Raw genomic sequence first — 11,497 nt, 5'->3', positions numbered from 1 at the left:
AAGGCAGCACCAGCATGTTGAGCAACCTCTTTTCTATGGTTTTCTACTCATACCATCTCTCTCCTCAACCAAGATATAAAAAAACCCTCATGCCAGCCACCCACAGCACCAGACTATCAGGCAGCTGATCTAGCTCTTTGCTTGCTGCTTCCTGTCCCTTTAATCACCAGATTCTTTGATTAATAATTGTATATTTCTGTAAAAGGGCAAAAATGCCTCTCTGTGTGAAAAAGTTTAAATATATAAAAACACTTCATAAAAATATTTATTAAAAAAATCAAAATGCCCCATGAGCCTGTAAACATAGCCTGTAAATCTCTGTTAACCGTAGTCATTTGAAATGCAGTCTTTCAGGCTCTTAACTGCCCTATCCAATAAGATTTTAAGATAACCGACAGAAATGCCACTTGTCTTGTACTTCTACTCCCATTGCTCCCTTTTTTCTTCTTTGTTTCCAATATGACTGTTTCCCAGCGTCGGCAATTTTGGAGATATCATTTGTCTTTGCTTTTAACAGAGTTCTGTATGGCCTCATTTTGAGGCTTTCTTACAGACCGGGCTTGAGGTCTGATTGGTAACACGAGCAACACCAGGATGCTTAGAATGTGCATGTGAAAATACATGGACCTAGAAAAAAGCAGAAAGAGAATATTACATTTTTATTGGTAATAAGATGAACTGTACAGCCTTAATAAGCCCATGCAGAATCTAGTGCTAAGGGATGAATGCAGAAAGTATGAACATGACCTAGTAAGGACCAAAATAAACCCTTGATTCTCACACAGCCTATGCGTCAATGAAAATGTTGCCATGGATGTTAATGAGGCAAGGAATCAATCAGCAAACACTAGAATCCAAAGTCTGACAGCTTGGATAAACTCACGTAATTTAACTCTAGACTTAATTCAGTTCATCTCTCTTTTAACATTAGAGTATACAAGGCTGCATTCTGAAGAAAAATTCTTCAAACTTAGGATGTAAAATTGTATCAGTTAAAAACAAAAAGCAACAATAAGCAACTGAATGGGAAAGAAAGAAATCATTTCAAATGCTGAAATCTGAAATAAACCAAAAGTTCACCTCTAATCTGAGGAAGGTTAGATAATGGCAACTACAGAAGAATCTTGTTTTTGAAGGCTACTACTCAGGGACACTTTAATTTGATATCATATTAGATATCAAATATTTTTATTTCAAATAATTTGGTATACACAGGATTGAACAGAAACCAAAAATACTTAACCTAGCCACATGAGGCGACTTGTTGAGGACCCGGTTTGGATACAGTAAGGTCCAACTCTTAACCACAGAAATGCACTTTTGTATGGTCTCATTTATGCTTTTTACCGTAGCTCTTAATTTCTTTGCAAGGTGCTTGGTGCTCTGAAAGTGTTCCCTGGTCCAGAAGCCTACAATTTCCTTGCTTAACATTATCTACATTTAGGTGTTAATTAAGTTCAAATTCACTAGGGCAAAAAAAATACTAAGGTGATGATCCAGCTTTGGGCAAGGGTGGAAAATCATTTTCTCTGCTCAAAATTTGGGTAAAAGTAACAGTTCTCCCTTCTTAGACACTGACATAGTAATACCAAGTTCTTTACACATATTTGTTTCTTTTGTTTTAAAGTTAGCAATGTAATCTTACATTTATATATACACATGGAAACATGGAACGGTCTCTTGTAGCACAAAGGGAACAAATTTACACACATGGCAAATTTATAAATGAGTTTAGTATTTTAGTCTTTTCTCTCCCTTTTGGTTCTGATTGCTCTTTACTACTTTTGCCTTGAAAGAAGAAAAATAGATATTAATGTAGTAACTGGGAAAGCATTTTACTAGAACTGGGAAAGATTTGGAGTCATTTCTATATGGTAAGTTTTCTGTGTTGAAGTCCAATGTTTTAAGAAAAAGGAAAGAAAAGGTCAAAATTAAAAACCTTTCAAACAGACTTACTGACAGCAGCTGTCTTGACTATCAGATTAATGTTTTTATTTTAGAGGAATGAATCATCTTTTTTCTTGACCAAAACCTGTTATTCTGACAGTTCACTGTAGAATCAAAGAAAAGTAAAGCCATATAGAGGAGTCTCCCTTTTTAAATTATTTCTGCATTTCTCTATTTCAAGTTATGTTTGCTAGAGTATATTCAATATACTCTGCAAACCCAGTGCTTATTTGCACTTATTTTTGAGGGACCTATGGAAATATTCACACACAAAAAGAAAAACATAGTGATTTCAAGAGGTAATAATCTGTCAGGTACCCTCTTATCTCCTGCTGATCAGTCACCTCTCCTGCTCCGTGCAGTCAGCAGCTGGAAATCTGTTCTTGTCTCATTGAGTCCTTCCTACTGTCAACTCACATTGTTCTTAACCTCTCCAGCCTTCACCACTGCTAAAGGCTGAGACTTGACTGCTTTGAAAAAGGAAGCTGAATATGTGAAAAGTCAGATTAAATAACAATGCAAAAAGACTGAGAAGTAAGAGAGAAGGGCTCCTACTTGGCACTACTAGCTAATTAAGTTACAGGAGTACAGAAATCGCTCCTTACGTTATCAAATATCCTGTTTGAATTCCTTTCAGATCTGATGAAATGCCAATTGCCTTTCAGCATGCCTTGCATTATTTAACAAAGCCACACTGGTCTGAGGTGCCATAACCAGGAGAGAACTTACTTGTAAAACTTAACTGTGGGCTCAACAGCCAGCATTACAAAGGGTGCAACTGTATAGCAAACTGCTAGTTGAGTGACAACCCAGGTAGCAACGTCATAGGCTATCTTGAGAGGCACCGATGAGAGGAAGTAATGTCTGCAATTGCTTCTTATCTGCATGTCAAGGAAAAGTAAACAGAAAATTACATAAATTCACTTCTTAGGCAAAGTCACGCAAGCATACTGCAGCATATGTATTGCACTTATTATCAGCGTTATCACCAAAAAGTTTACATACCCTTTTGAAAGCACTGAGAGTCGTAAGGCAGGCAGAAGTGCATTAACTGTCATATCTAAGATCCCACAGTTAATCAGTGGTAAACAGAGAAGTGGCCCAATTTCCTCTGCCATAATCAGCAGAGCAGACTCTCATGCAGGAATCTTGGACAATAACCTCGAGGAGGGAAGTTGTTATGATCTGATCTTCCTCCCTCCCATTTTTATGTTTTTATTTTTTTTTATTTATTACTGCTTTTCAACTGTGAAACAAAGTTACTTTATATGAACAAGTATGTGTTTATAGCTGGTCAGTTCTCTACAGATTTGGGTTTAACTTCACATCTGTGAAATGGATCCTCACAAAAGGAGGTAAAGCACGTGTTAAAACAGCATGCTCAGCAACTTGCTGTGGCCATAGGGGCTAACACTGACCATTAGCTTAATTCACCTTTCAGATAGACCTGGTTATTAATCCATATTCAAATGCTGAAAGAGAACAGAGGGGCTTCCCAGCCCTGACCAACTAGCTGGTTCAGCCTGAAGGATAAATTGCACAAGTGATAAATGCAGCCTCAGTGTGACATGAAAGCTGTTTTGCCTTTGGTGGCTCTACCCAAGACCAGTTCCATAAACACAGAGCCCAGTTCACCCCATCAACTGCATCCACATGACAGCATTCCAGCTAGGGCTAATGCTCAGCCCATAACAGTTACTGTGAAAAAGTGGACCCAGAGCTAATTACAAGTCAGCATCCATGCAACATGAACTAGCAGAAGTCTGGTCTCTAGCTTAACCTTGAACACCATGCTAATTTGACTGCACAGACACAGCCAGTAGTACTCCCAAACTCCTACCTAACGATACACTCACAAGCAATGTTTTCTCTGACAGCCAGGGGCAGTATTGCAGCACGCAGAGAATTAGTGCTGGCTTTAACTGTTGGGGGTTCTTTCTAATTAGCATTAATGCAGAACAAAATTTCAGTGAACATCAACCCCGCAAAGGCATGAAAGAGAGCTCGCAGCAGGGACAAGCTGCTTGACTGTGCCAGGGTGGTCCCTGCAGCTGATAGCTGGATAACGTCTAGAAAGGGCCTTGGAAGAGAACAATGAAAGGTACATACTGCTCTGGCTGCGAGTGTGATAAGGATTCCAGTGAGAAATGTAAAATAATATCCAGGATAGATACCATGCCACAGGGCCGACAGGATAAATGTTAAGGCTGTAGGGTACCAAGGAGCTCTGTCATAGCAAACACTGTGAAGAGGAAAACAAAACAAGAAGCTGAATACAGCAGAACAATTGAAACTGCAAATCTTTCTCAGCTGTTAACATCTTATTCTGTTTTCTTACAGGTCTCATCTTGCCTCGGTTACAGTCTAGGGTGTAAGGTGCTCTCCCTTTGATAACATGGAAGGTTAGATGGAAAGAGTTAGCAAGCTTTTATGCACTGAGTATCCAAAGAGTGCCTGCACAAATATTCCCACTGCTCTCAGCAGTCAAATAAATAGAATGGCAAAGAGCAGGGAAGACTTCCCATTCAAGTTTAGACTTCTAATCTGGAATTGCACACTACTCTTCAAAACCCTGATGGTAAATCAAGAGCAAGTAGAAGGACCAACAGACACCACCACACCCCTTAGTGGTGAACAGAAGTATTTTTAGGCACTGTTATCTGAGAGATGCTGGGAACAACAGGGAGTGCCTTTAGCTATTGCAAAGCAGGGGATTCCTGCTAAGTTTTGCAGCCCAAAATCTTACTCCAAAGATGGAAATGAATGATACCAGTTCAAGAATACATTATCAGGTCTATTTGGCTATCTGAGTTTTAGCAGAGATGCTGTGTTCCAAAGACAATAGTTGAGAAAATGTATTTCTTACCAGGAACATCAATTGAATTATGAAAAATAGGGGATAATAAGATAACATTTAACAACAAAAATAGTCACAATAACCATGATATATTTGTGCCTACACTTCAGACACTGCATTAACTGACTGTACACTGAGCTTTAATCATGCCAAAAAGTGTAACAAGTAACAGGACACAGTTCCATTTAAAAAAACTGAACTTAAGCTAATATTTACATAAGCCTTATCAGACAGATTAAAATCGGATCATCTCAATGCTATAACAACTCTCTTCTCCATATCCTAAACAAGGACTCCGTAGAAAGCTTCTTGTGATAACACCAAACTGGACTACACCAAAGCTCTTAAGATTCGGACTTCTCCCCAGTTCTAAATGAAATGGATCCTAGCGACACAACAAGGCTTGCCTCCAGTCATAATATGCATGGGAAACATAATACAGCACCATGAAACATTACAGCAAACACAATGGAGGCAGACACCAGCCTAAAAAATGCCATCAAAATGCTGTTACTTTTCCTTTTGGAAGATTTGAATGGTTTATTTCTGGCTTTTCTGCTCGTATATAAAATGTGGACATTTTAACATTTGCAACAACAAAACTTCATAGCATCAAAACCCACTGTGTTCCACCAACCTTTAGAGAGAACAAAAGACTATACATTGATAAGACTCACCATCAGCATTTTTTCAGGCCATCTAAAGTTTTTGGGTCTCACAAGCAAATTGCTGTTTCATCCCACTTACCGTTTTAGCCAGGCAGCTGTCTGAATGTTCCAGTTTTCAATGTACATTTTAAAACTTGTTGCAGTCTAAGAAAGAAGTTCACATGAAACGTTAGCACTGAAACCTGTAAAATAACACTTGCATTTTAAGTTAGAGAAGCTGAATGAATACAAGGGAAATATTTATTCTAGTAGCTAACTATTGCGAAGATTGTGCCACAGTCCATCATTACACTAATATATTTTGGGAGGGACATTAACTAGGTTGATTGCTCACTGCCAGCACTCGGCACTTGCTTTGTTTTGTAAAATTAAACACAATGTTTGGTTATTTTTCAAATTACGGGAAATCTGAAGAGCTTTCTTGTTTTAAACGTTTGGCCTTCCCACAGTTCATAAACAGCTTCATTTCTGGAAGAGAAATCTTGCCACCCATTACACAGTCTGGGATTCCCTAGAGTGCTATTAAAACAAAGCGTTATAAAAACTAAAAGATATGCGTTATTATTTGGAGAAGGAAGGAGGAAAATTGCAAAAACATGGACAAAAATAAATTCAGGACTAAATTTAGAAGCTAACTTTCAGCTCACTATCCAGCTTGAGAAACTGGAGTGGACTCCAGGGCCCTGGGGAAACTACCTGTACCTCCTCACAGCATCAGTTCCCTCAGCTTGAGGAGACTGCTCAATCCTGTCAAGCATCAATTCCCCTAATCCTGGCCAACTCCACCTCTGGCAGTTCCCTGTTCCCGCTCCCCCTTGCTCCTTGCTTGCTGACAGAAACTTCCCAGGGTGTTTTCATCAAGCAGGAATAAATAACTGGTCTCCACTGATTCAATGAAACCACATTATTTTGTGCTATCAGCTGAAGGCATGGGCACACCAACCAGAAAGAATAAAGAGAACAGTTTCCAAGGGGAATATTCAGATACTTTTGCCTTTTCACAAAGAACACTGATGATTGGCACTGCATCCTCTGTTTAAAAAGTTAAAAACGATTAGCAATTTCCAATGCAGCACTGCCACATTTTAATAGCATTACTGCACGATTGCACCAAGAGAAGCCAAGAAAAATATAATTTCTCTTCCAACTAATATTGTCACTCTCTTTTGGCCTTCTTTAAGTTCCCATTACTCTACCAAGAGAGAAACTGGTCACTGGCTGTCAGAATATGCACACTGACAAGGTTTTCTTCAAGCCCTCCCCCACACATTTAGCCACCCATGTCCTTTTAACGTCCTCAAAACTCCTGACACATGCTTGTCTTCATCCAACCCCTACAGTCCAGGTTAGACTGTAGGCACACTTAGCACTCCACTTCCCAACCCTTAGCAGTTTTACACATGAAAGTGGCTATCCTGCTCAAAATGCACTGCACAATCACACTTCTCCCTTAAGTCCCAGAATTGTTGGTGCATACAGGAACAGTTCAAGGCTTACATGAAGCTCTGTAGTCTCTCTTCTTATTGCACACATGACCAAATCAATGGAGGCCTGGCGTTTTGGTTTGTTTTGTTTTTTGTTTTTTTTTCCCTGCTGACTCAGATGCTCTTTCAGATAAGACTGGGCAATTTGGAAAGCCACAGTACATCATCCCTCCTGGCAGGACTTCTGAGGCCAGTATGACCCTTCTGCTTTATGCTCCTGGAAATAATTTCTCCACCCTGATCTCTGTTGCTCATCTGAAGGAAAAAATTCTGTAGAGCCCACAGTTCAGCAGGTAGAGGAGAGCAAAGGCTCCTGTTTCCTTTGTTTGCCTTTACTGAAGAGCACTGCCTACACTTTACTATCCTCATTCATACAGGAATTGCCATAGCCCATCTAGGCAGGAATTGTTTCCTGCCCTGAAACTGAATTAGGTATTTATTCAAGATCTCTGAGTGGAACCTTGCATGCTATTGCTATCGAGGAGTAAAAGCGTTTTTGGGATGTGTATTATGTACTACTCAAGGAGAGATGTATAATGAGGATTAAGATAAAAAACAGAGAAAGGATGTTGAGAAAGTGAGAACATATATACTTTCAGCTTTCGCATCTTTCAACATTTTTCAACTAATAATTACAGGGGCCCTTTCATTTTTGAGAAGAGCTATTGAAACACACTTGCTTCATCACAGGTCATTCAGCAATAAAGCAGTTAACTTGTTATTTTCATCTGCTTTTCCTTTTAAAAGGATAACTACCGAATTACTGGGGAAAGTTCCTCTTATTTCTAAAGGAAATAAGCCTTTAGAAAGCAGTTTTAGACATGTAAACATTTTTACATCCCCCTTGCACTCAGAGAATATTCTTCAGAGCAAACAAATAACCATACTGGCCATCTCTTGCTTCAGAAAAAAAAAAAAAAAAAAAAAAAACAAAAAAAAAACACTAACATAGTTTACAAAAGACTAATGGATGTTAAAAGCATGCTGCAGTCACAAGAAATATGTGTGACAAAGGTTTGAGAAATCATGTGGTTTGCTGAACAGAGCTCCAGATCAGCCACCCCGTAAGCTCTACATGGCCCTGCCAATCCTGTTCAGGTTACTCGGTTTGTACCTGTTACCTCTTGCACCCCAGCTTGTTTCCACTTACAAGAGGCCCTCCAGCTATACGCAGAGACCCAAACTCTTTCACGTGTTTGTGCAATGCCTATCGATGTGATGGCCTCTTTCACTACCAGCACATATTTCAGCTGGGTTACGAAAGGGGAACGCTGCAAGAAGCAGATAGATGCAATACACCGCAGATGGTGAAGAATCATAACTGCGAGCAATTTATTGACCCGCTGAACTCAGCCACAATCTACAGTAATTGACTGCTCATTTATTAAACATCTGATTAATCATTTATTAGCCTTCTATAAACTATTTACAAATGCAACCTGAATACAGAGCATGACAAAGGCTGTGTGACAGACGCTATTTATCTGCCCAATAGATAAAACACAAAACCTCTCAAATTAAAGAGAGGCAGCCTGGTGGCATGGACTTACTTTCCTTCTAGCAGTCTCCCCGTTATCACGGCAATTTCTCTGTGCCTGTTATGCTAATGTAGCCACTCTTTTAACTCACCTCAATGTTCCAGATATTCAAATTGGACAACAGATCCCAGCGGAAAGCACCTCTCTCATCAACTCCACTGAATCCATAACCAGCTGCATTGTTGACTGCATCTGCTGCAATATCAAAGCAAAATGGGTCAAATCAAACTGATGGAGGAGCCGTCGTCTCTTACAAGTCTGTATGTCACTGAACACACATTCAAGCCATCTTTATAGTAATTAGCAACTTCTCTTTCAAAAAGAAGCTTCCTCTTAGTAAAGGGGCATTGCTATATGGCAACACAGGAGAATCACTTCCTGAAAAGGAAAGATGAGCTACTCCTTTAACAGAAGAAATAATAAAATAAAATAAAAATAATAATGAATAGAAATCATTTTTCCTATTATTCTCGCCATATCTATATTACACTGGAGATAGATGTAAAAGAGTTGTCATATTTATTAATACGTAATTAGTATTTTCCTCAAAAGGATATCAGGATGTCCCAGCACTTCCCAGAATTCAGAAAAGCTGTAATGTCTCCACAACACGATCACCATTTTGACTAAGGGTTACATCATGATTGTTTTAATTGGGACTTTTATTCATACTTTGGTAGATAAAGCCTTTGTCTTAAACCCATTGTTCAGTGCCTCACTAAAGTACCCAACCATCTCTACAAATCAAATATTGAGCAACTTCAGTTACAGACTTAACTACTACATGTGCAAATAAAAGCCTGGGTAACAGTAGGCATTTCACATGCTGTGCTCCCACTTGCTGTTGCAATGAAGCACAGCACAACTCCACAGGCTGAATGAATTTCTTGCTCTTCCTCAGGGTACTTGGGCAACTATTTCCCCTCTCAGCCTTGGCTGGGAGCCATCTGGTCATCAGGTCTTAAATAATGCTTTTAATGTGCCCCTGCCAGAAATTCTCTCCCTGTATACCAAGAAAACAGGAAGGGTTCATTATCTCTAGATGCAGACGCCACTGAGGAGATGGGAAGAAAAAGGAAAGCCAAAATACAGGTAGGAAGGTAAAGCTTATCCTTCTAGATTGATTACAAAATACAAGCCTGGAATAAGCCAAGCTCTAAAAAGGTCAGAATTTATTTCCAGAGACTGGAAACTGATTTTGCTTTGTAAGTGCTACAAATTTAGGCACAACTTCATGGAGAAACCCCAAAGCAGAACATCACAGAGAGAACCTAATTAACAGCAATAGCAATAAATAAATAAATTAATAAGCAGCCTTCTGTAATCTGAAACTTCCCATTTACTTTCCACTTTACTAAATGAGCTAGATTTTACTGATGGAAAGAATGGTCTCCCATTTTTCAGATCACGCCATGTATTTTTTATTTGAAAAAAGAAACCTGTCTAAAATTTACTGTATGGCCTGCCAGTGTCTTGCTATGAGAGCAGCAGCAAGCTGCAAGACCCACAGGACTATGCCTGGAAAGAGACTGTCACACCAGAGCAGAGGACTCCTAGGTTTGCTCCTCCTTGCTCAAAGGGTAGCAGGGACTGCTTAGTGTTTCTCTGGTAAATGCAAGAAATGAGAAATCCAGGGGCACAGCAACACTGCAGACCTGTTGGCCTCTTGCTTCACACACGGACATCTACAGAACAGCATGATTTGGGCATAAAAGCATCTCAACTTTCCTGCCCTCAAATTAATTGCAAAACCCCAACCTCCACAAAGTCCACCAGAGGTTTCCCTGTTGACTTGAACAGCTCTTATTGCTTTTGCTCTGCACAAACCCTTGGATGCAGGTGCTCAATTCCAAATTGCTTTCAACAGTAGCTCTGAGTCAAGTTTGCAGCTATGCTCCCATGACTATTGCTACTGCAAGGAGAAGCTGAATTTTCTGTCTTTCCACGGATCTGGAGGAATTCAGCAGCACGGCTCTCGCACAATGGCATGACTGTCCTCTTCTGAGAGCAGGAAGTGCTTATCAGCAGTTTCAGCAGGCACTTTTACAGTGCCTTGTGCCATGCCACAGGGAGCTAAACAGTAAAAGGATAAAACATCTGCTGTTTTGTTGCCTGGATTTGTAACATGAGGAACAGAGACCTTACCCACCAGCATGCAATGTATGCTTTTCCTGAAACCCCTCATCTGTAAGATATTTTTGCAGCCCCTAAGGCTCGCTCACTCCTGTCCCAAATCCAAACTCAGATATCTCTTTGATAATGGTCTTTTAGTTAACTATGACACTGGAAAACTTGTAAGTTACAAATTAATATTGGATCCCTCTAAAAAAACTTCCTGAGCAAACAATTCTTTATCCCAAAGCCCTTCCCATCCTACAGATGCCAGTCCTCAGTGTTCTTTTCTTGATCCATCTTGATTTACTCCCTGCAGTTCAATTACAGCCTCACAACAAATTTTCCTGGTTCTTTCCATCCCATCCCAATGACACCCTTCTCAGTTTTGGGTGTATATATCACTGTAGGATCTCCCTACATGCAAAGTCTTGTACACACACCAAAAAAAAACAAAAAAACAAAAACAAAAAAAAAAAAAAAACAGTCACTCAATTTTCAACCTAGGCTAGAAGGGTTTGACTCCTCACACATAGACAGGAGAAGTGACTGCTAAAATGAAGTAGGCAAATATTAAAAGATTATTCTGACCACCAGTCTAACTGGCTTCCAATATCAAATATTATTATTATTTTTTTAATTTCTCTTTCTAATGAACATTCTTCTATCTCTGCTCCTTTTCCTTGCAGAGGTTCTTGGGTCCATCCCATAGCCTTCTTCATTGCCCACCTGCCCTGTGGTTCTCCAGTCCTCTCTCTTGGTCACTCAAGGCTAGCCCCTCCACAAGACCACAGAGTGCCTCTGAGGCAAAGCCTAATTTTAGTTCTCCACAAGAACCACAACTTTCTAATATAGATGCATGTGCTAAAGATGTCTCTTAACAAGAGAGAG

General features: G+C 39.7%; 1 protein-coding gene across 1 annotated transcript in view; it reads right to left on the bottom strand.

Moving 5' to 3' along the window:
* Positions 1–494: 494 nt before the first annotated feature.
* The window catches only part of MBOAT1 (membrane bound glycerophospholipid O-acyltransferase 1), a gene marked incomplete at its 3' end in the record, with an annotated part of 55,049 nt that continues 44,046 nt past the window's right edge, over positions 495–11,497 (bottom strand). Inside the window, exons 9-13 of the mRNA XM_084281538.1 lie at positions 8,586–8,689; positions 5,552–5,616; positions 4,057–4,189; positions 2,677–2,828; positions 495–627 (exon numbers count right to left, since the gene is read on the bottom strand). Coding sequence (XP_084137664.1) covers positions 495–627; positions 2,677–2,828; positions 4,057–4,189; positions 5,552–5,616; positions 8,586–8,689 — 587 coding nt within the window. The remainder of the gene's footprint in view (positions 628–2,676; positions 2,829–4,056; positions 4,190–5,551; positions 5,617–8,585; positions 8,690–11,497) is intronic.

This window comes from Netta rufina (assembly GCF_964035555.1).
Source record: "Netta rufina genome assembly, chromosome: 2".
Taxonomy (NCBI): domain Eukaryota; kingdom Metazoa; phylum Chordata; class Aves; order Anseriformes; family Anatidae; genus Netta; species Netta rufina.
This window is presented reverse-complemented; position numbering and strand designations above follow the sequence as displayed.